Here is a 25,332-nt window from a genome sequence, read left to right on the forward strand (position 1 = left end):
GGTGGCTTGTTAACCATGCAGTGTGGCTTGTTAACCACTGACCAACCCAACAGCAAACCATGGGTTCTCAAGGTGGCTTGTCTGAGAAAAGTCAGCCACACTGCATAGATAACAAGCCACTCTGCAGAAAATGTCCTGGGTTCAGACATCACGCTAACCCACAGTTCAACAAACAACCCACAGTTCAACAAACAACCCACACTCAAGTGCTGAGGGTGGGTTAGTGTGCTGTGCAAACCTGGTCACTGTGTGTAGCCTGGGCGCCGGCCCTGTTTGAGACAAAGAGCTGTGTATAGGCGGTGAAGAAATGATGTCAGTTTAAGCACTGGACTTAGTGGTCCGAACCTAAAGGGGCCTGTCCTTCTTTTTAGTTGGTCACATGTATTACTCAGCTTACATCAGAATGTGGTAAAGTAGCGCGGCTGCATTTGGGGCCCCCAACTCATTCTGCTGAATGGGTCCCTGGACATCTGCCTGATGGAACTGCTTTATTCAGGCCACCGTTTACTTTTTCCCTTGGCTGCGTCTTCCATCCACCACCTTTAGAGGATACAATTTAAAACCCCATCCCCAAAATGGTTTCAGCATCTTGGATAGTTCCTTTAGAGTTCTGACTGGTTCTGACTAAAACCCAGAGAAGATTTACAGCCCCACTGACATCAGACACACCAGCCTCCACTGTCAAGAGACACTTTCCCTCTCCCCTCTTTTTTTTTTTAACTCCTTTTAATCAACTCCTCTCTCTCTTTGTCTTGCAGCTCATCCTCTTTTCTTTCCCTCTCCCTTCTTGAGAGCCTGAAATAAATTGATTTCCTTGAAAAGGATGCCAAGATAACAGGGCTATCAATTAATAACCGAAAGTGGCATAAAAAGGAGGAGTTGGGGTAGTCACCAACTTCTTTTTAGAATGCAAATGTTACCTTTTTCTTATTCATGAGTTGTTAGAGGAGTCGGATCAAAAGGATTTTGAGAGTGGAGAACTCAGATCCACCACATGCAAAGAGATGAGTTCTATTAACTGCATCAAATAGCATTTTTGGTAATGAAGTGAAACTCCCTGCAATTCTTTCCTGACCAGACACAGGAGTGGAAGTGTGTGTGTGTAAGAGTGTGTGCATGTGTGTCTGTGAGGGAGAGAACAGGCATGAGTGCATGTGAGAGAGAGAGAGAGAGAGAGAGAGAGAAACAAGGGGTGAAGGGAAGTGTAAAAACTTACAGCTAGGGATGTATGGATTGTGTAAAATCCATTCCGTCTGCATTTCACAGATTGTGAAGTGCCTTTCATTTCATCATTTGCTCATTGATGGATTCAGAGTTTTTTCAATTTCCCCAATTTGTGCAAATATGCACTTGCAAAATGTGTAAATCCTCCCAAAATGCACATACTTTCACACTTGGCCTATGGGGGAAATACACATTTTTTTTGCCAGTATTTTTTAAACATATTTTTGTAATACTGTAATTTTGAAATTTCTCTAACCTCCCTACTTACAGCTTAGAAGACATTTTTGAGAAAACATCTGAGTTCCTCCCTTTTTTCACTCCCATCCCTCACCCCAGAAAAAGAAGGTCACTTTGCAGATGTTTTTCAAAATATTCTCCATCATTTTTTTATTTTTTTTTGGTGGCAGCCACCATTTTTGTCCCACAATGTACTGACATGATGCTAGATCCAGGGTATCGTGAAGGATTTTCATTCAGTCATTCATTCAGTTTATGAGTCACCCTATTGCTCTCAGGGTGACGTACGTACATAATAAAAGCAAAAACAATAAAACCAATTATGAAACCAATGATAAAACACATTAAACATACTGTTTTAAAATCAGCAACAATCACCTGGAATAATTTAAATGGGGTAAATAACTGAGCAATGAAAACATAGAGAAATGCAGCATGATTTTGAAATGCAGCATTAAACCTACTATTAGAATAAAGCAAACAGCAGTTTTAAAGATGTTTTTAAAGTCCTGGGAGAATACAAAGGGCTTTGCCTGGTGCTGCAAAGTCAACAAAGTAGATGCTGGGTGGACCTCTGTAGGAACGGCATTCCGCAGTTTGTGCATGTAGTTGGACAACCAACCTTACTCCTCCTTTGCTCCAATGAATACTACATCAAATTTTAAACCATTTGGAAATTAGTTTAACTTATATGGTTCCACCCTCTCCTGTGCTTGACTTACATGGGGAGCCAAATCCCATACCATATGTGATGGTTGCCTTAACTACTGTTTTAGAACTAGTCTTCAATGATGGGGGGGAGGGATTATTTGGCTAAAAGTCAGGGAGTGGGGCATGTGGATTTTATTAAGTTCCTGCACCTTTCCCACTAATTTGAACACTGTGAAGAACAGAAGAACATGAGCCCTCCTGGATCAGACCAAGGGCCCATCTACTCCAGCATTCTGTTCACCCAGTAGCCAACCAGCTGCCCATGGGAAGATGAGTACAACAGCACTCTCATGCCCATGTTCCCCAGCAACTGTTGCACTAGAGGATCTTGGAAATGGTACTTCTAGTCTTTCTAAGGCTTTTTTTGTGGTGTAGTGGCGAGAGTGTTGGACTCGGATCTGGGAGATCCAGTTTCTAGTCCCCACTTGGCCTTGGAAGCTCACTGGGTGACTTTGGGCCAGTCACAGACTCTCAGCCAAAACTACCTCACAGGGTTGTTGTTGTGAGGATAAGATGGAGAGGAGGAGGATAATGTAAGTCACCTCGGGTTCCTTGCAAGAGGAAAAAAGGTGAGACATAAATGCAATAAATAAATACAATAAATAAATAATTTGAGAGAGGCCCCTTTCCTAGCCACTTTGTATCTGTGCAGTTCCCAGGGTCAGTCCATTGGATGCATTAACAGTTCAGTAAATCTGAAACCCATTTCAGTTTGTAGCATAGATCTGATCCAGTTCAGCAGCAGCTGGGTTGTGGGGGCATGCTTTTTAACTGTTCCTTATTGTTTTCCCTTTTCTGCTTTTTTTTACAGGAGGCAGCCTTTCCAAGCAAGACTGGACCATCCAGTGGCCAATGACGACTGAGACCAGCAGGGAGAACAATCCCACATGCCAATCGGAATCCATGCAGTGGATTCGAACTCATCTCTCTCCAAGCCCCAAAGCTCAGCCCAAGTGCATTCAGCATTACTGCCACCCGACCATGTCCCACGGCCCGGTGTATACCCATGTGGACAGGCTGACTGTAGAAGGTTTTCTGGGGCTGTGCCCCCCACTGGAATCCGGGCCCCGCTCCTTGCCCCCTTCCCCGCGCCAGCGGCACGCTGCCCGTACTCCGCCGCGCACCCCTAATATAGTCACCACCATGACTCCGCCAGGCACGCCACCAGTCAGGAGGAGGAACAAGGTGAAACCCCCAGGCACGCCGCCCCCCTCATCCCGGAAACTGATCCACCTTTTCCCCGGCTTCACTTCTTTACACCGCAGCAAGTCCCATGAGTTCCAGCTGGGCAATAGGGTGGACGAGGCTCACACGCCCAAGTAAGTGGACCGAACAGTGTATTACATTTACAGTCGAGAGGGGAAGGAGGGTTTCCCCCAACCAGAGGTTTCCCTGCTCTGCTTAAAACAGGGATACAGTCATGAATTGAGAACATGGTGCCTTTTATTCCAACATCACACATGTGCATTTTGGTTGCTGGATCCCTTGGTGGGGCTTATTGCTTATTTGCCTTTAGAGCGCAGGAATGGGCAGCGTTTGGTCCTCCAGATGTTTTGGCCTATGACTCCCATGATCCCCCATCATTGGCTATGCTGAGTAGAGCTGATGGGAGTTGTAGTCCAGAACCTCTGGAGGGGCGTAAGTTGCCTACCCCTGCTCTAGGCAGTGTGTCTTTGGATCTTTATTCCATACACTGTGCAATAAAATGTATATAGGGCTTTTGTATGTATCTTAGAGTTTGGTATTTTAATTACAGCAGTAGTATGCTCTGGGTCTGGCTTGGCATAAGGCAGCTTTGTGTGTTCGCTCCGAAGGATGTTTTGTTGTGGGCCATGCTGATCTCCGAAGGATGTTTTGTTGTGGGCCATGCTGATCTCCGAAGGATGTTTTGTTGTGGGCCATGCTGATCTCCGAAGGATGTTTTGTTGTGGGCCATGCTGATCTCCGAAGGATGTTTTGTTGTGGGCCATGCTGATCTCCGAAGGATGTTTTGTTGTGGGCCATGCTGATCTCCGAGGGATGTTTTGTTGTGGGCCATGCTGATCTCCGAGGGATGTTTTGTTGTGGGCCATGCTGATCTCCGAGGGATGTTTTGTTGTGGGCCATGCTGATCTCCGAGGGATGTTTTGTTGTGGGCCATGCTGATCTCCGAGGGATGTTTTGTTGTGGGCCATGCTGATCTCCGAGGGATGTTTTGTTGTGGGCCATGCTGATCTCCGAGGGATGTTTTGTTGTGGGCCATGCTGATCTCCGAGGGATGTTTTGTTGTGGGCCATGCTGATCTCCGAGGGATGTTTTGTTGTGGGCCATGCTGATCTCCGAGGGATGTTTTGTTGTGGGCCATGCTGATCTCCGAGGGATGTTTTGTTGTGGGCCATGCTGATCTCCGAGGGATGTTTTGTTGTGGGCCATGCTGATCTCCGAGGGATGTTTTGTTGTGGGCCATGCTGATCTCCGAGGGATGTTTTGTTGTGGGCCATGCTGATCTCCGAGGGATGTTTTGTTGTGGGCCATGCTGATCTCCGAGGGATGTTTTGTTGTGGGCCATGCTGATCTCCGAGGGATGTTTTGTTGTGGGCCATGCTGATCTCCGAGGGATGTTTTGTTGTGGGCCATGCTGATCTCCGAGGGATGTTTTGTTGTGGGCCATGCTGATCTCCGAGGGATGTTTTGTTGTGGGCCATGCTGATCTCCGAGGGATGTTTTGTTGTGGGCCATGCTGATCTCCGAGGGATGTTTTGTTGTGGGCCATGCTGATCTCCGAGGGATGTTTTGTTGTGGGCCATGTGGGCCGTGCAGTGGAGCGATGGTTCTGTATCTAGCTGTGACCTGGCTGAGTGTTGTTGTACAGGAATAATGGGCCACTGCTGGCTCTGGGGTTTTGGGGCCCTTGGGCAAGACAACCCTCAATGAACCCCCTCCCTCAATTGTGTCTACCTTCTCCCTGCCATTGTTAACAGCTGCTCCTGTTCCTCCTCCTCTTTCTCATCATTGCTACCACTTGCTTGCTTGACCTGCAGAGAGCCAGGGAGCAAGTAGGCAGTGGCATCAGCTCCTCTTCCTTCTCACCACCACCCTTGTCTGGGCCAGAGTGAGAAGCAGGTGAACAAGCAGGTTGCAGGGATGAAGAGGAGGGGCAAGTCCAGGGGGCTCTTGTCAGTGGGCCCCTGCTGGGGTGTGGGCCCTTGACAGGTGCGCAAACATACCTAACCTTAACACTGTCCATTGGTTGTTCCAAGCATTTGGAAGGTGAGTCACACCCTTCTGTCTGGACAGAAGCTTGAATCTGGTGGGTTGTTTCTTTAATAGGAACTAGCGTTGTCTGCCTGCTCACTTGATAGGAACTAGCGCTGTCTACCTGCTCACTTGATAGGAAGTAGCGCTGTCTACCTGCTCACTTGATAGGAACTAGCGCTGTCTACCTGCTCACTTGATAGGAACTAGCGCTGTCTACCTGCTCACTTGCTTACTTCTGTACCCCCCCCCCCAATATCTGTTCAGTGTTTTGTTTTGGTTTTGAATTCTTTACTTGTCTTATACATTATACACAGGAACATAAATAAATCTGTAGCCTATAAGTACACATATATAAACAAGCACATGTAAACAAACACACTGGAGTCCCTAGCTGGCCCTCGGGGGTTTCCCACTTGACTCCTCCCCTTCCTCTGACCCCTCCCTCTTTCACCCATCCACCGATCATTGGGTGGTTTCCTGGAGTTTGTGCAGTTTCCCCCCCAGTGTAAAAGGTTGAAATGCCTCTCCTAAGGCTGAAAGAGACTCTGCACCCCTGCCTTATGAACTGTTCAGAGGAGGAAAGGAGGCCTGGAAAGCACGTCCTACGGCAGCAATGGGGAATGCGTGGTCTTCCAGATAGCATTGGTTTGAAACTCCCATCATCCCATACCGTTAGCTCTGCTGGTTGGGGCTGATGATTGTTGCAGTCTGAGCACATCTGGAGGGTTATACATTCCCCACCCCTTTCCTGTGAGGAGTGGTTGAAAGAATGGGGTCTAACCCAGTGGAGGCTGGTGGCTGTGATTTTGGTGGGGCTGTACATCCATTCTGGGTTTCAGTCAGAACCAGCCAGAACTCCAAAGGAGTTATCCAGGGTTTGTACCCTAGCCCCAACATAGGTTCAGCACCTTGGATAGCACCTTTAGAGTTCTGACTGAAACCCGGAATGGGTTCACAGCTCCACCAAAACCAGAGCCACCAGCCTCCACTGGTTTAGCCTGGAGAAGAGAAGATTAAGGGGAGACATGATGTCATTTTCCAAATATTCAAAGAGCTGTCATGCAGAAGATGGAGCAAACTCTGTTGCTTCAAAGAGCAGGACTAGAACCAATGGGCTTTGTGTGGTTTGCATCTTTAGATATTGGTGCTCTTTCATTCACTTCTTCTTCTTGCCTCTTCACCCCCCCCCCCCCGGTCATTTTATCTCCTCCTAATTTCTCCTGGCCTCATTACCTCTTTGGGAAAAAAATCAATCAGCAGGGGGAGCTCTCATTCTGGAAATCTATTCTCTCTGTTTGATTGATTCAGAGTATACAGGAGATAAGTTCTGTCTGGGTAAGAGTGTGCTAACTTTTGCATTGCCCAGAACTCTTTGTCAGAGTGGAAGGGGCTTTTCAGGAATGCAAAGAGTCTTACGAATGCAGATCCTGGAGTTGTCCAGGGGTGCACAACCCGCGGTCCCCAGGCCCTGCATGGCCCCCAACCCAGCCGCCGCTGTAAAGACTGCCAACACCCCAAAGCCTGTGTCATGTTCCCTTGGCCCCCACCTTCCTCATGCACACACACAAGAAGAGCGGCTTCAGTCTCACGTCTTCAATTCACTATCAACAGGTTCATTACAGATGAAAATCCCCGAAGACTCTCAGGCTACAAGGGAATAACGGCAGGGAATCCAAATGGGAGCTACGATGTCGCTCGTAGTTTGAACAGGGACTTGCTGGCTAGAATAACTTAGAGAGGGAAACCTCTCCCATCCAGTGAGGCTCCCCTACGTCGACCCTCACGTGTCGCCAACTGGGTCGACCGTCTGAGCTCCGCCTCTTACTTTTCTCACTTCGCTTTGTGCTGCAGTCTAGCATCCCTCAGGTCACACCCCGTGCTCTCCTCCTCCTCCTCCTCCTGGATTCTCCCGGGGGGTCTTCAGGCCCAGCCATCTTGGTGCTAGCATCCTGAGAAGCACGCCTATCCATATCTGAACTGGCTGGGGAAGATGCCTCCCCCGGTTCTTGCTGTTCCCCTTTTGAATATGAACTGCAAACTACCTCCACACACTCAGAATCGATCCTGACAGCCTGCAGCATTACTAATGGCTGTGGCAATGCCAACTCCCTGCTTCATGACTCCAAAGCAGCCTGGATTGCTCCTTTGGCACTGCTAATGGTAAAGTAATGAGTAAGTCAGCATGGGTGGAGTGGGGAGCCACGTCCCTCCCCCAGCGACCCTGAAGCAGCTCAGATCGCCATTTTACCAATATATCACCAACCAGGTGAGGATCTCTGGGACAAATCCCCAGATCTGCTAGGGGATCCCTCCTCCAGCAATTCCCCATAAGGCTGCAACATGTATGCGTGAATGAACGTGTGCGTGTGTGTGTGTGAATGAGCATGGGAGTGCGTGTGTGAGTACGTGAATGTGTGAGTTTGTGAATGTGTGTGCGTGTACTCCCTTTCCCCTAACCACCAATTGTTGGATGGTTTCCCAGCTTTTGTAGGGTAGTGATGGCCACATGTAGAAATGACCACCAGTTTGGATGGCTTTAAAAGGGGGTGAGACAATTCATGGAGAATAAAGCTATCGACAGGTACTAGGCTTGAGGAGTAAGTGCTACCTCCAGTACCAGAGGCAGTATGCCTGTGTACATCAGTTGCTGGGGAACATGGTTGGGAGGGTGGTGTTGCACTCATGTCCACTTGTCCCCTCCAAAAGGAGCTCAGCCTTTGGGGGAAGCTACACACACGCGCGCGCACACACACACACACACACATTGCCAGTCCAAATTTAAGGAGGATGAAGCCTTGGGCCTCTCCTTTAGCAACCCATAAAAGAGTGTACCATTTAATTTCTTCATAACCCTCACTCCCTTAGCCTCCCCTATCATGGTCCTATTGCAGCCCATATACCTTAGTCTGATCCATCATATTTAACATCATATAGACTGGTAAGTTTCCTCCCTCCCTCTTCGCCAAATGTAGTGATGACCACCAATTTGGTTGGCTTTAAAAGGGGGTTAGACAAATTCCTGGAGGAGAAGGCTATCCATGGCTACTAGTCTTGATGGCTATGTGCTACCTCCAGTACCAGAGACAACAAGCCTATGCACACCAGTTGCTGTGGAACATGGGTGGGAGGGTGCTGTTGCACTGATGTCCTGCTTGTGGGCTCTGGGTGGACAGCTGGTTGTCCACTGTGTGAACAGAATGCTGGACTAGATGGACCCTTGGTGTGATCCTGCCTGAAACCCTGGAGAGCCACTGCCCATCAGAATGAGCAATTCTGGGCTAGATGGACCAAGTGTCTGACTCATCATCCTGTGTTCCTAACTCATCCCGCTTGCAGTGGCCAGTAGACGTCACAACTGTCATGTTATTCCAGAAGAAGATGCAAAGTTTGGGCCTGTGGGATCCAGAGTGAGAAACGGAGCTGTAGCCCATCTGAGTGGCACTGCCAGGAGTCGCCCTGCGGCCTTCTTTCCCTTGGTCCCTGTGCTACCATCTCAGTATGGGACCCAAGGCAATAAAACATTTGCCTTCAATTTCACGAATCAGTTTGTCTCTAATGAGCATAGAATAGCAGCACATTAGCCACTTGTGTGTGTGGCATGCCACACACTCCGGCACACTGATAGGGTTGCCAGCTCATTAAGCCCAAATGTGGCACCTCAAAGGAGAAGGGTTCCATTTCCTTCTAATGAAATGTTCCACATGGGGAGAGGGGCACCTCACAGCTCCTCCGTCGCTTCCGCCCAGAGCCCTAGCCATTATTTTTCTCCCAGCCATCACTTCAGAAAGACACCTAGTAATTTTCTTATATATTTCCCTTGCATCTTGTTGGGAAAAAAAGAAAGTGGTCTTGTTTTCGGGAGGTGGCGTAAGGTGTCTCTGGAGGAGCCATCTGAGTACCCTTTGCCATGGGCCAAACAACAGGGACAGACTGTTGCCCTCATGTCTTGTGGGCTGCCCAGAGGTATTTGGTTGGCCATTGGGGGAAGCACGTTAGGTGGACCTTTGGTCTGATCTAGCAAGGCACTGATGAAAGTCTTATACAAGGGGAGCACTTAAATCCTCCATTTCCAGTCTGGTGTGGATACTAACTATTATATCTAAGTGGAACCTCTGGCTTCTGAGATAATGTATCCCTGAATACTCATCACTGGGGAATAACAGCAGGAGAGGGTTATTGCCTTCCATGTCCTTCTTGTGGGCTTCCCAGAGGTATTTGGTTGCCCACTGCGGGAAGCAGGATGCCAGCCTGATGGACCTTTAGTCTAATCTAGCAGGGCCCTCCTTATATTTTATGCTCAAGAAAGCCAGCCAGTTTGTGAAGAAGAAGAAGAAGAGCAGCAGCAGAAGAAGAGCAGCAGAAAAAGAAGAGCAGCAGGAGAAGAAGTAGCAGGAGAAGAAGAAAGAAGAAAAAAGAAAGCAGAAGCAAAAGAAGAAGAAGAAAGAAGAACACCACCAGCAGCAGAAGAGCAGCAGAAGAAAAAGCAGCAGCAGCAGCAGAAAGAAGGAAAAAGAAAGCAGAAGCAAAAGAAGAAGAAAAAAGTAGGGTTGGCGGAGAATTTCTCCCCGAAACTTCGGGGGGCCGAGCGCCAACGTGTTCGGCCCCCCGAACAAGTTTCGGGGAGAAATTCTCCGCCCCCCCGCCCCCCCCCCGGGACGGGACTTACCTTTGGCGAATGTCCCTCCTGGTGGCGGGTCCGGCCGGCGGTTCGTTGGGTCTTCGTCCGGGGCGGGAGCGGCAGCCGGTCTTTCGACCGGCTGCTGCCGCCGACATTCCAATAAAAGAAAAAAAAAACGCCCCCGTGATAGGCTACGTGACGATTAACGTAGCCTATCACGGCTAGATCTGCAAAGTCAGCCGTGATAGGCTACGTTAATCATCACGTAGCCTATCACGGGGGCATTTTTTTTTAACTTTTTATTTCGCGGCCGGGCGAGGCGAGGCGCCTCCTCCCCGGCCTGAATTTCGGCCGGGCGAGGCGGGAAGCCTCCCCTCCGGCCTGAATTTCGGCCGGGCGAGGCGGGAAGCCTCCCCCCCGGCCTGAACTTCGCGGGGGGAGCAGCGAAGCGCCTCCCCCCCACCGCAAAAAGCTTCAAGGACAGGTAAGGGACTTTCGTGCACCCCTAGAAAAAAGAAGAGCACCACCATCAGCAGCAAAAGAGCAGCAGAAGAAAATGCAGAAGCAGAGCAGTAGCAGCAGAAGAAGACAAAACAGAAGAAGAAAGAAGAAAAAAAGCAGAAGCAAAAGAAGAAGAAAGAAAGAAAGAAAGAAAGAAAGAAAGAAGAGCACCACCATCAGCAGCAGAAGAGCAGCAGAAGAAAACACAGGAGCAGAGCAGTAGCAGCAGGAGAAGACAAATCAGAAGAAAAAAGAAGAAAAAAGAAAGCAGAAGCAAAAGAAGAAGAAAAAAGAAGAGCACCACCAGCAGCAGAAGAGCAGCAGAAGAAAACGTAGAAGCAGCAGAAAGAAAGAAAGGAAGGAAGGAAGGAAGGAAGGAAGGATCAGCAGAAGAAGAAAGAAGAAAGAAGAGCAGCAGCAGCAGGAGAAGAAGAAGCAGGAGAAGAAGGAAGAAGAAAAAAAGAAAGGAGAAGCAAAAGAAGAAGAAAAAGAAGAGCAGCTCCACCAGCAGCAGAAGGGCAGCAGAAGAAAAAGTGGCTGCAGTAGGAAAAAAGGAGCAGGAGCAGTGGCAGCAGAAGGAAAAGGTGAAGAAGAAAGAAGAAGAAGAAAAGGAGCAGCAGCAAAGAAGAAAAAGAAGAGCATGACCACCAGCAGCAGAAGAGCAGCAGAAGAAAAAGCAGCAGCCGAAGAGGAAGAGGAAGAAGAAGAAGAAGAGCTGCAGCAGCTTTGGCGCAATGATCTAATGTCTGCTTTATGAGTCCCATTGAGCTCATACAGCTAATGGCTGCTGATAGACTGACCCTCTGTGAATATAAGGGCTATTCTTCCGGAAGGAATGTGTGCTTTGAGACATGCCCAGCAGGTGCTGCTCTCTGTCATGGCTGATGACCACATCCAAAATAGCCACACTCCCTAGCATCCATGTGCATAATATGGACCGGGGTGGGTGGGTGGGTGGGTGGGTGTGGGTGTGTGTGTGTCCTGAGCACATAGCTGGAGCAAGCTAGATCAGTGAGAGCCATTAACCCAGCAATGTTCTGGGGAAAGATGGAGGGCTTATATACTGGCTGTCCCTGATTCATGAGTTGCAGCTGGGCTGGCATCTTCAGTGGCTACAGCTGGGCCATCCTCTGCATGAGTAGACCCTTTGTCCCAACTAGACTGTTCCTCCTGAGTAAAGCCTGGGTGAAAGGGTCTTCTGGCAGTCTTCTGGAGGTGACAGCTCTGAGTATCCCAACTGATCCATCTCTGCTGGCCCTCTGGTGAGCTGTGGGCAGAGGAAGAGAGTCTGGAACCACAGCTGGACTCAGGATTGATCCAGGATTGATGCACTCTCCCTTAAGACCATAAGAAGTCCCTTCTTATATCAGTTTCCCCCTCCCAGGTAATGCAGGAGAAGATACTCTTTCACTTGCCTACAACAGACATTGGCCCATTCCCCCATCTTGCCAATGTCTGAGGAAAGCCTTGTCAGTTTCATCTATAAAAACGCCTTGTCAGTTTCACCAATGCTGGGCTCTGGTTTCCCATGAAACTGACAAGATCAGGGGATAACCTTGTCAGTTTCACCACTTCAAAATGGCATGTACATGTGTACAGGCATGTACATTTTCTTAAAAACAACAACTATGAATCAGCAAAACTGAAACAGCTTCCTCAACCATTACCGTTTCACTGGGCACCAGAGGCGGGGTAATAAAGGAAAGAGCTGTGTGCAGATGCCCACCATCATAAGAAGGCAGAAAAGGGCAAAGGCACTGAACAGCACCTGTTATTACTGGCCAAATGTTAAAATGTGAAAAAGCTATTCACAGATGTACCCAATCCTATGGAAATATGGTTCATGGAGGATTGAAATGTGCTTCAGGTAGAAAGCACCTGTTCAGGGGTACCAACAACAAAATACAACCTGCTGTGAGGTTAGAATAATAGAATCATAGAATAGTAGGGTTGGAAGGAGCCTACAAGGCCATCGAGTCCAACCCCCTGCTCAATGCAGGAATCCAAGTCAGAGCATCCCTGACAGATGGCTGTCCAGCCTCATCTTGAACACCTCCAGTGTGGGAGAGCCCACCACCTCCCTAGGTAATTGGTCCCATTGTCATATTGATAATACGATTATCAGTGTACCTTTCTGCATGTCCATCGATTTTAAAACCAATTACAAGTGCATTTCAGAACTGTATTCCTGTGTTTTGGACATGAGCACCAACTACATAAAAGAGGTTTCAAAGCATTTACAGGCATGTGTCATTTGTCTAACTTAGGGTTGGGCAGTCTTCAGGTTTTGGGGGTCTACTTTGTTATTTTAATATATACCCTGAGATCCACCAACAAGTCCAGGTGCAAAATGATGACTCAGGCACACTTAGAAGACAAGAACAGAGCACATCTGAGCACATGGTCAGGCTAAGAATTAGTTTTCAGTACCAGAACTGAGCTCACAGTCCTTTCACTTAAAAGCTAATGCTAGGTCCCATCCCCCAAATTTTCTTCAGCAGCCTAAGGAGGTATGGGGAGAGGCCTTTTTGTTGTTGCTGTTGTTAAAGTATCAGGAGTCAGAAACTTTTGTGGACTTATGAGAGATTACCCAGAGATCTACCAGTAAATCCACTCCTTCATGGTAATCCCATGAAGCTGATGGATGGGAGATTCAGGACAGGAAAACGGAAGTATTTCTTCACACAGCACTAGGGATGTACGGACTGTGTAAAATCCATCTGTGTTTCACGGATTGTCAGGTGCCTTTTGTTCCGTTGTCCACCCACAGACGGATGTGAATATTTTTTTCCCTCTTGCGGAAAAATACATAAATAATTATGTAAGTATTTAAGTAAGTATTTACATAATTTACCTTAATACGTAACATTTAGCGTATTGTCCCCCATTCCATTCAACGTTTCTTCTTCTTCAAGAAGAAGAAATGTATGTATTTTCCTGTGAACTTATGTGCATAAATTTCAGGAAAGTAAAATGATCTGAAAGTCCATGGACTCTACACGGCCTGCACAGGTCGCTCTGCAGCAGATTCTGCAAGTCGGATTCTTAGATATCCGAGCTCATTTTAATCCATCTCGAATTTCTCCAGCATCCCTACACAGCACATAGTTAAACTATGGAATTTGCTGCCACACAATGCAGTGATGGCCACCAATTTGGACGGCTTTAAAAGGGGGTTAGACAAATTCATTAAGGAGAAGGCTATCAATGGCTACTAGTCCTGATGGCTACATGCTACCTCCAGGTTCAGAGGCAATATGCCTATGTACTGCATAGTTGCTGCAGAACATGAGTGGGAGGACGATATTGCAATTAGAGATGCTGGAGAAATTTTGAGACAGACTAAAATGAGCTCGGGTTTCTAAGAATCCAACTTGTGGAATCCGCTGCAGCCCAGCCTCCTCAGGCCGTGCGGAATCCATGGACTTCCGGAACTTCTTTTTTTAAAAAAACTTTCCTGAATTTATGCATATTTATTCATAGGAAAATATGCACATTTCTGCTGAGGCTGAGTAAATATATGTGGGGAAAAGTTGAATAGAATGGGGGACAACACGCTGAAGGTTACGTATTAAGGTAAATTGTGTAAATCATCGTGAACCCTCTTATGGAATTATTTATGTGTTTTTCTGCCCAATGAAAAACATTTGAATCCATCTGTGAATGGATGATGGAACAAAAGGTGCCTGACAATCTCCAAAACACAGACAATCTGTACATCCCTAATTGCAGCCATGTCCTACTTGTGGCCCCTTCATGGATCACTGCCTTGTTGTGGCGAAGGGGCTTGCGTAACTCAATGAAGCCATAAGCTATGCCGTGAAGGGCCACCCAAGACAGACAGGTCATGGCAGAGAGTTCTGACAAAATGTGGTCCACTGGAGAAGGAAATGGCAACCCACTCCAGTATTCTTGCCAAGAAAACCCCATGGAATGTATCACAAGGCTAAACGAGATGACGCTGGAAGATGAGCCCCTCAGGTCGGAAGGTGTCCAATATGCTACTGGGGAAGAGCAGAGGGTATTTCCAAGTAGCGCCAGAAAGAGTGAAGCGGCTGGGCCAAACCCGAAAGGACACTCAGCTGTGGATGTGTCTGGTGGTGAAAAGAAAATCCGATGCTGTAAAGAACAATATTGTTTAGGAACCTGGAATGTCAGATCAATGAATCAAGGTAAGCTGGAGGTGGTCAAACATGAGATGGCAAGATTGAACATCGACATCTTGGGAATCAGCGAACTAAAATGGACAGGCGTGGGCGAATTTAATTCAGGTGACTATCATATCTACTATTGTGGGCAAGAATCCCTTAGAAGAAATGGAGTAGCACTCATAGTCAACAAAAGGGTGGGAAAAGCAGTACTGGGGTACAATCTTAAAAATGATAGAATGATCTCAGTACGAATCCAAGGCAAACCATTCAACATCACAGTAATTCAAGTCTATGCCCCAACCACTGAGGCCGAAGAAGCTGAGGTTGATCGGTTCTATGAAGACCTACAACACCTTCTAGAACTAACACCAAAAAAAGACGTCCTCTTCATCATAGGGGATTGGAATGCTAAAGTAGGAAGTCAAGAAATCACCGGGATAACAGGCAGGCATGGCCTTGGTGTACAAAATGAAGCAGGACAAAAGCTAATAGAGTTTTGCCAAGAGAACATGCTGATCATAGCAAACACTCTTTTCCAACAGCACAAGAGGCGACTCTACACATGGACATCACCAGATGGTCAATATCGAAATCAGATTGATTATGTCCTTTGCAGCCAAAGATGGAGAAGCTCCATACAGTCAGTAAAAACAAGACCTGGAGCTGACTGTGGCTCAGATCATGAGCTGCTTCTTGCAAAATTTCGGCTTAAATTGAAGAACGTCGGGAAAACCACTAAACCGTTCAGGTATGACCTAAATCATATCCCTGATGAATATACAGTGGAGGTGAGGAATAGATTTCAGGGATTAGACCTGATAGACAGAGTGCCTGAGGAACTATGGACGGAGGTCCGTAACATTGTTCAGGAGGCAGCAACGAAATCCATCCCAAAGAAAAAGAAATGCAAGAAAGCCAAGTGGCTGTCTGATGAGGCTTTACAAGTAGCTCACGAAAGAAGGGAAGCGAAAAGCAAGGGAGAAAGGGGAAGATATACCCAACTGAATGCAGAGTTCCAGAGAATAGCAAGGAGAGACAAGAAGGCCTTCTTAAGTGAACAATGCAAAGAAATCGAGGAAAACAACCGAATGGGAAAGACTAGAGATCTCTTCAAGAAAATTGGAGATCTCAAGGGAACGTTTTGTGCAAAGATGGGCATGATCAAGGACAAAGAAGGCAGGGACCTAACAGAAGCAGATGAGATTAAGAAGAGGTGGCAAGAATACACAGAAGAACTATACAGGAAAGATCTGAATGTCCCTGATAGCCATGATAGTGCGGTCACTGAACTTGAGCCGGACATCCTAGAGAGTGAAGTCAAGCGGGCCTTAGGAAGCATTAGTAACAACAAAGCTAGCGGAGATGACAGTATTCCAGCCGAGCTATTTAAAATCCTAAAAGATGCTGCTGTTAAAGTGCTGCATTCAATATGCCAACAAATCTGGAACACTCAACAGTGGCCACAAGACTGGAAAAGGTCAGTTTACATTCCAATTCCAAAGAAGGGCAACGCCAAAGAGTGTTCAAACTACCGCACCATTGCGCTCATTTCACATGCCAGCAAGGTGATGCTCAAAATCCTACAAGCTAGGCTTCAGCAGTATGCGAACTGAGAACTACCGGAAGTACAAGCTGGGTTTAGAAGAGGCAGAGGAACTAGAGATCAAATCGCCAACATTCGCTGCATCATGGAGAAAGCAAGAGAATTCCAGAAAAACGTCTATTTCTGCTTCATTGACTACGCTAAAGCCTTTGATTGTGTGGATCACAACAAACTGTGGCAAATTCTGAAAGTGATGGGAGTACCAGACCACCTTACCTGTCTCCTGAGAAACCTGTACGAGGGTCAAGAAGCAACAGTAAGAACCAGACATGGAACAACCGATTGGTTCAAAATTGGGAAAGGAGTACGACAAGGCTGTATATTGTCACCCTGCTTATTTAACCTATATGCAGAGTACATCATGAGAAATGCCGGGTTGGATGAATCAGAGGTCGGAATTAAGATTGCTGGGAGAATTATCAACAACCTCCGATATGCAGACGATACCACCCTAATGGCAGAAAGCGAAGAGGATCTAAAGAGCCTCTTGTTGAGGGTGAAAGAGGAGAGTGCAAAAGCTGGTTTGAAACTCAACATTAAAAAAACTAAGATCATGGCATCTGGCCCCATCACTTCCTGGCATATAGAAGGGGAAGAAATGGAAGCAGTGACAGATTTTACTTTCTTGGGTTCCAAGATCACCGCAGACAGTGACTGTAGCCATGAAATTAAAAGACGCTTGCTCCTTGGGAGGAAAGCTATGGCCAACCTAGACAGCATAGTAAGAAGCAGAGACATCACCTTGCCGACAAAGGTTCGTCTAATCAAAGCTATGGTTTCCCAGTAGTAATGTATGGCTGTGAGAGCTGGACTATAAGGAAGGCTGAGCGCCGAAGAATTGATGCTTTCGAACTGTGGTGCTGGAGAAGACTCTTACGAGTGCCCTGGACTGCAAGGAGGTCAAATCAGTCCATCCTAAAGGAAATCAACCCTGAGTGCTCATTGGAAGGACAGATAATGAAGCTGAAGCTCCAATATTTTGGCCACCTAATGCGAAGAGAAAACTCCCTGGAAAAGACCCTGATGCTGGGAAAGACTGAAGGCAAAAGGAGAAGGGGACGGCAGAGGATGAGATGGCTAGATAGCATCACGGATGCAATGAATATGAACTTGAGCACGCTCCGGGAGAGAGCGCAGGACAGGAAGGCCTGGCGTGCTATGGTCCATGGGGTCACGAAGAGTCGGACACGACTGAACAACAACAACCTACTTGTGGACTTCCCACAGGCAACTGGTTGGTCACTGTGTGAACAGAATGCTGGATGAGATAGACCTTTGATTTGATCCAGCATGGGTCTTCTTATGTTCTTATCTACTTTCTGTCCAGCCCTGGTTGAACTGACCAGACTAACTGCACCTCCTTATGGGCTTCCAAGGCAACAAAGCACCAGATCCTTATAGTTTTGATGAAGATTCTTTCTCACTTGTTTTCATGCTTCTCCTTTTCATCTCTTGTGGCTTATTCCTGGTGACTGATATGGTGACACCAATTAATTAGACAATTTTGTGTGTAGGGAGGATATGAGGTTTTCTCTCTCTCTGACTGCCTTCTTCTCTTCTGTAATTAAATGTTTCAGGTGAGTTCAAATGAGGCGCTGGGGGCACCAACTGGAGTGGATGGCAGTCAAGCATTTCCAGCTGCTAATTGCAAGAGGGGCCCTTTGAGTCCCTTGGTTCTGTTCCAGTTGGCTAGACATTTCTGCTCCCCACTTCCAGTTGAACTCCAACACTTTAGGTCAGGACTACCTTAATTTACAATTAGTCTGTCATGGGCCCACTGCAGCCATAGTTGCAAGAGGAGAATCCCCTGTAGGCTGTGGAGTTTATTAACCTAAATTAATCGAGGGAAGAGAAAACAAATACTGAAGAGCATTCTGGCTCTCTTGCATCCAGCTGAGGTCTCATCACTGCTATACAGAGAGGAAGGAGGTCTGGAAAGGACCCCGAAGCTGATCGGTGGAAGAGTGGAGGTTAATTTACTCTAATGGGGCTTAATGATTTTCAGGAGGCAGAAACCGAATCTTGCCTTCTAATCCCATTAGTGTTTCAGGATCATAATTAGTGCATTAAAAGGAGCATTTTCTCCTTTTTTTTTAAAAAAAAAGCAGAATCATACATTTAAAGCAGTTGCTCACGCTGCTGTTTAGCCTTCTTCAAGTTATTAACTCTAATTTTGGGTACCATGAACAATGGCTTTTGGACAGAGCATAAGTTAAGCTAGGCACTCCAAGCTTGTTGTAGATATCAGACCTTGAGCCAAATGAAGCACTCAGAAGGGAGCCAGGGGCTGGGAACCAGGAATCGAGCAGAGAATCAAGGGACAAAGCCAGGAAATGGAGCCAAGGAACACACCAGAGGGGGAAGACCATTTTTCCTCAGGCAAGGCTCCCTGACCAAAAAGGAAGCATTTTATAGCCCCTTTTTGTCCATGAGGGCACAATGGCCAGCCCACATGGTAAGGTCCAGTCCAGAGCCTAAGAACACTTCATTATCCAGAAAAGGTTCCAAGCTGCAGTTACCAAGAGCTTGGAACCTGGTTCTACCCCTGTGTCAGAGATTGCTAGGATCTGTGAACAGCTGCCCCATGTGGTAACCCTTTGAACTGCAGATGACAGCTTCTCAGTGATGTACCTTTGGGCCCTGGACTGACTGTGCCCACCCAGGCTTGCCACTGGATTCTTCTGGACAGGAAGGAGTATAAGAGGGCTTCCTGTTCTCATTGACTCAGTGTGGTGGTTATAATATCAGTCTACCGTTAGGGAGTCGCAGGGTCAAATCCCCGCTCACTCACAAAGCTCACTGGCTGACCTTGGGCCAATTGCATTATCTCCGCCTGACCTACATTACAGGGATGTTGTGGAGATGAAATGGACAGTAGGTATGTATGGTTTCTTGACATCCTTAGAGGAAAGGTGGGACATAAATGTGTAGAAGTAGACCAGACTTCCCTGAGCTATTGTGTGTGGGCTTCTAGGGTGTGTGGTCATCTGGGGAGACCTGGAACGTGATACTGGGACTCCAGGAAGGTCAGATTTAGGAAGGTTAGGGCTGAGATTCTGCACCCCTGTTTTATGGTTGTCTGGACCTGGGAGATTTGAAAGAATTCCTCTTTCCTCCCTCTCCTATGTACTTCCTCGCTCTTTAAGATCCAGTACCTGATAGCACTTTGATGGTTGCATTGTCTGTTAGGCTGGTGATGACTGCAGAGAGAGCTTTCTCAGTGGTTGTCACTGAATTATGGAACTTCTTCCTTTGCTGCAAGATTTGAAACCTTAGCCTTTTGAAATGGACGGTAATGACTTCTTGTCTGCGACACTCTTTTTTCTTCCACTTGTAGCTATTGTAGTTTAGCTAGGTCTTACTGGCTGGTGTGTTTGTGTGCTTCTTGTTTCTTGTTTCTTGTTTTGTTATTTTTTAAAATTGGTTTCTTTAAGATTAATAGAATCATAGAATAGTAGGGTTGGAAGGGGCCTATAAGACCATCGAGTCCAACCCCCTGCTCAGTGCAGGAATCCAAGTCAGAGCAGCCCTGGCAAGTGGCTGTCCAGCTTCCTCTTGGATGCCTCCAGTGTGCGAGAGCCCACCACCTCCCTGGGTAACTGGTTCCATTGTCATATTGCTCTAACAGTCAGGACGTTTTTCCTGATGTTCAGCCGGAATCTGGCTTCCTGTAACTTGAGCCCATGATTCCTGCATTCTAGGATGATGGAGAAGAGATCCTGGCCTTCCTCTCTGGGACAACCTTTCAAGCACTTGAAGAGCACTATCCTATCGCCCCTCAGTCTTCTCTTCTCAAGGCTAAACATGCCCAGTTCTTTCAGTCTCTCTCCATAGGGCTTTGTTTCCCATCCCCTGATTATCTTCGTTGCCCTCCTCTGAACCCTCCCCAGCTTGTCTGTATCCTTCTTAAAGTGCGGTGCCCAGAACTGGACAGATGATTGTACACTGGGATGCCCATTGGTTATATTCATTGCTCCCTGCCTTGGGATTCATTGTACTGAAACATAGATCCTAACAAATGTAAATCAATAAATAACTGTCCACACTCGCCAAATGGCTAGTGCCCTGTCCCTTACCATGGAACAACTACAAGTGGCATCTACATACAGGAAGCCTCCTTATACTGCAGAGGTGGGGAACCTCAGGCCTTGGGCCAAATCTGGCCCTCCAGGGGTCCCAATCCAGCCCTCCAGGGTTCCCCAAATGGCCACACCCCCTTCCCCCCAACCACCAGCCATTGGGTGGTTTCCTGGCTTTTGTGCAGTTTTTCCCCCTTTCTAAAATGGAATCCTGAAAATTGGGGTGGGTGGGGAGATGATGTCACCATTGCAGCTAATCAAAAAAGTCCTGGTGCTTTGACCTTCTGAGCCAGTGGAGGCTGGTGGCTCTGGTTTCAGTGGGGCTGTGAATCTAGTCTGGGCTTCAGTCACAACCAGCCAGAACTCTAACAGAGCTATCCAAGGTGTTGAACCCATTTTGGAGACAGGGGTCAAGACATTGGATGGCTCCTTTAGAGCTGGCTGGTTCTGAGTGAAACCCAGAACGGATTCACAGCTCCACGGAAATCAGAGCCACCAGTTTCCACCACTGTGAGCCCTGTTTCCACTATACCACTGTTGCTCTGTCTCCGACTTGTTTGTATACTACCTAGATTTATTTTTCTGTTGTATTGCACTTGTTAGTTTATTTTTGAATATATATTTGCATCTGTGTTTAACTTTGTAAGTAGAGTTGAATGCCCTATGGGCAGAAAATTGGCCTAGATCAATATATATAAATATAAAAATAAGTCGCAGTACCCAAAGTGTATGGCTTTGAATGTAGATTGCCCGTGTTGATCTCTTGGGATTACAGGAATGCTCGGTGTGTGTCTGTTTTGGTCCTTCCACAACTGGATTCACAGCAAAAGCGCCTGCTTGCAGAACATTTGCAGAGAGAAGAGATTAAGTGTGTCACTGAGAATATGAGGAATCCAGCCTGTGGCCTGTAATGCGTGTGGATCAGTTGGGATTAGAGGAATGGTCCATGTGTGTGACTGGGTTCACATAACATGACAATCCACACTCAGGGTTGAGTATTAGTTGAACCATGGGTCATTGTTGAGCCGTGGGTTGTTGTTGAAACATGGGTTGTTGTCCTGTGTGAACCCAGCCATGCTAGCAAACCATGGTTATTAACCATGAACAGCCCACAGTTCCCGACCCAACAACAAACTTTGGGTTCTCTTCATGGGTTGTCATGGTTAACGAACTGTGGTTTATTAGTGCGGCTGGGTTCACACAACATAACAGCTACGGTTCGACAACAGCCTATATTTCAGTGATAACTCACACTCAGCCTTGAGTGTGGAATGTCCTGTTTTGTCAACCCAGCCTCTGTGTGTCTGTTTTCATGTGTCCTGAATCAGCCACTTCTTATCAGCCACTTCATTTGCTTTTTTGATGAACAGAGATTACTATTTTATTATGCCATCACAAATTGAGGGCCTTTGGTTTCTTCTAAATGGCGCAGCACTGCTTCTCCAGAGCAGCATGAGCCAGAACCTTCCAATTAGTATTTGTGTTTCTGGTTTGATACTGATCAGTGATCACTAACTAAATGCCCATGAAATCCTTAAAAAGACCCAAGGAAGTCATAAGGCATTTTTATATTACCAGCGCTTCCTCTCAATCTTGTCTGTTTTCCAGACAACCGTGCTGTTGATGATTATGGACTGGGGAGTTTTGAAAGGCCCAGGGAACTGCGTGTGCGTCTGCATGTGCGTAGTGGGAAACTAATGGTCCAAACCTTGGCATGAAGGCAATTTCTCATTGCAAACACTAGTCCATTAGCTTCAATTCTGTGGAGCTAATCCTCTACCTTCGCAAAGCAAGCAGTTGGAAATGACACATCAGGTCAGGTCAGTTGTTGGTTTTAAACTCTGGTTAGCCCAAACAAGCCAGAATCAAACCTTAGCTTAAGGTCCTGGCTTGTTTGGACTAACCAGAGTTTAGATTATCTGGAATTCACCACATTTGGACATAACAGGGAGCTGTGGTTAGGGATGTCAGAGAAATCTGCAATGGAATCAAATGAGTTGGGATTTGTATGAATCCTACCCTTGGATTCAGCAGTGGACCAGCTTTTTCCATGTTGTATGGATTCTGTGAACTTGCAGACTGTTGTTGTTGTTTTTACACAAATTTAGTCACAGAAAAATATGTAAAATTAAAAAGACACCAGCCCAAAATGAGGATTTTCCCCATAGGCTAAAGGATGAAAATGCCCTTTTCAGGGAATGCAGGGAAGTTGCACATGGCGGGGGGGGGGGAGCACAAGTGCAAATTTGCATAAATGTGAATTTGCACAAATTCAGGAAATGGGAACAATCTAATTCTACCAATGAGTGGACAACAGGAAAAGACACGTGATGGTCCACGAAATGGGGATGGAATGGATTTTACAAAATCCATACAACCCTAGCTGTGGTTAGTTTAAAACCCAACAGTGGAGTCTTCTGATCTCCTCATCTGGTGCATGAAAGAATCAGGGAGGGGAAGCATGCGTCCTGAGCCCACAAATGGTGCAAAATTGTTTTAGGAGAGCTCTTAACCTAGCAAAGGTCTGGGAAAGACTGAAAGCTTTGCTGTAAATGCTTTCTGTCCCTGAATCAATCACCAGTTACAGCTGGCTCTGCTTCTGTCTGGGGAGGGTGTTCTAAAGGCACAGGGCCACCACTGAGAAAGCCCTGTCCTCAATACCCAGCAGCCGAATGGCTCTTCCTGGTGGGCCAGAGAATATGGCCTCTGACATTGATCTTAATATTTAGGCACACTCCTACAGTTGTAGTCGGTCCTTTAGACAATGTGGTCCCATTCTGGGCTTGAAAGGCCAAAACCAGCACCTTGAATTGGACCCAGAAACTAACAGGCAGCCAATGTAAGTGATGCAGGATAGGAGCAAGATGATCCAAGCACCTACCTTCCACAAGCCTTCTAGCTGCTGCATTCTGCACCGGTTGCAGCTTCCAAATTGCCTTCAAGGGCAGCTTCGTGTCAAGTGCAGTGCAGTAATCTAATGTGGATGTCACCAAAGCATACGTCATTGTAGCTAGAGAAGCTTTCTCTAGATAGGGCCGCCAAACCACCCCGAGGTGGTAAAGTGGGGCTGGTCTTTGCTTTTGGAGTTTGCCCAATTTGGGGGGGGGATTTTGGGGGGAACGCTGAAAATAAAAGGAAAGACGGGGATGGCACAAAACAATTCACATCATTCTAGGAGAGGTGGGGGGTCTTACCTTACCCCTTTTCTTCCAATCCTTGCCTTCTTTTTTCCTTTTAAAAGCCACCAGTTCTGGTATCACAACAGCAGAAGTGGAACTCTGGACACTGCCCTCTTTCCTTGCCCTTCCCTGAAAGGGGAAGGAAAGGCCTGTGGGGGCCGCTTGCTCCATTGTCAGTGGGGCAGCGAATCCGCTCTGGGTTTCAGTCAGAACCAGTCAGCACTCTAAAGGAGTGATCCAAGGTGTTTCTGCACCTTGGGTCACTCCTTTAGAGTTCAGACTGAAACCTGGAGTAGATTCACCGCCCCACTGCCGTTGGTGACACCAGCCTCTACTGGTAGGTAGCAGCTTTCCAAACACCGCTCCTTCAGAACTGACTACTTAAAAAAAACAAAAAAAAAACGGGTTGTGTGTGAGAATTAATAGACGGGGGGAAGGAGGTGAGAATCCCCCTTCTGCCACCATGGTGAGCAACTGCCCTGAAACAGTTTCAAGGGTGAAACTGGCCCCCCACGAATGGCCACTCCCAGTTTGCCAGCTGCAAATGTGGTGATGAATTTGAAAACAGTCCAGAAACTTCAGCTGGTCCAAAACAGGGCAGCAAGATTGTTAACAGGGACTGGCCAATGAAATCACATTATGCCAGTGCTTTTCCAGCTGCACCGGCTGCCAGTCCATTTCCAGGCCCGATTCAAAGTGCTGGTATTAACATTCAAAGCCAGGTTATCTGAAGGGCCAGGTTATCTGAAGGATCACCTCCTCCCATATGTGCCTGCCCCAACCCTAAGATCATCCTCAGCGGTCTTTCTCCATGAGCCCCTGCCAAAGGCTACCAGGAAGAGGGCCTTTTCTGCTGTGGCACCCCGGGGCTGTGGAATGAGCTCCCTAGAGAGGTTCGCCTGGCACCTACATTGTATTCCTTCCGGTGCCAGGTGAAGACCTTCCCCCCCGCCAGGCATTTTAGCTTTCTAGACTTATAGCTTTGCTGTTTTAAATCTGTATTTTAAATCTCTGCATTGCTGCTAAGTTTTACTCTGGTTTTATTCTGGCTGTATTGTTATATTGTGGTTTTAATGTTTTTATATTGTTTTACGGTGTGCTTTTTGGTTTTAATTTTTGTGAACCGCCCAGAGAGCTTCGGCTATTGGGCAGTATAGAAATGAAATAAATAAGTAAATACAGAAATGAATTGTGAGAGTGCGTTTGCGTGCGTGTGTTTGGGGGACAATTTTATTCACCCATAAAAAGCACGCAACTTTGTGCTTTTTCTGTGGTGGTCGTGAGGCGGAGGAAAGATTTTTGTACAAGCTCTGCAATGCCTCCTGCTTTCTCCCCCCGCCCTGCCTCCTCACACTGCCCACTTAGTAAATATAACAGTGCTATTGCCACGATTATCCAAGAGCTCTGGCCCTTTGCGCTCCACAGGTATATGCAATTAATGTTAATTACCACTGCGGCATTTCTGCCAAGAGGAGCAGAGGTGGGTTTAAAAAACACACACAAAAAACCAACCTGAAAAAACACCATGCTTGGGAAGAGCTGCTTCTGCTGGGTCCCCCGATGAGAAGTTGTGCCTTCTTTTCCCACTTTAAAAAGTCAAGGCATGATTGCGAATTTAGATGAGAATTTACATCTCCATGGTGACCCCCCAGCAGAGATCTTCCTCAGCTGCCCACTGGCTTGCTCCAAGTGCTGTGTGCGAGATGGAGGCGGCTGGAGCTCAGCTCGGCACGGGGGCTGCAGGTGGGAGCAACGGGCACTTGTCGGTGTTTTTAAATGTTAAGTAGCTCCT

General features: G+C 47.1%; 1 protein-coding gene across 1 annotated transcript in view; it reads left to right on the forward strand.

Annotated features, from left to right (window-relative positions):
• Positions 1 to 25,332, forward strand: part of KSR2 (kinase suppressor of ras 2) — a 349,744-nt gene that overhangs the window by 75,925 nt on the left and 248,487 nt on the right. Inside the window, exon 4 of the mRNA XM_084819248.1 lies at positions 2,984 to 3,491. Coding sequence (XP_084675374.1) covers positions 2,984 to 3,491 — 508 coding nt within the window. The remainder of the gene's footprint in view (positions 1 to 2,983; positions 3,492 to 25,332) is intronic.

This window comes from Heloderma suspectum, chromosome 13 (assembly GCF_057233095.1).
Source record: "Heloderma suspectum isolate Gila_16-S chromosome 13, 16-S_ref, whole genome shotgun sequence".
Taxonomy (NCBI): domain Eukaryota; kingdom Metazoa; phylum Chordata; class Lepidosauria; order Squamata; family Helodermatidae; genus Heloderma; species Heloderma suspectum.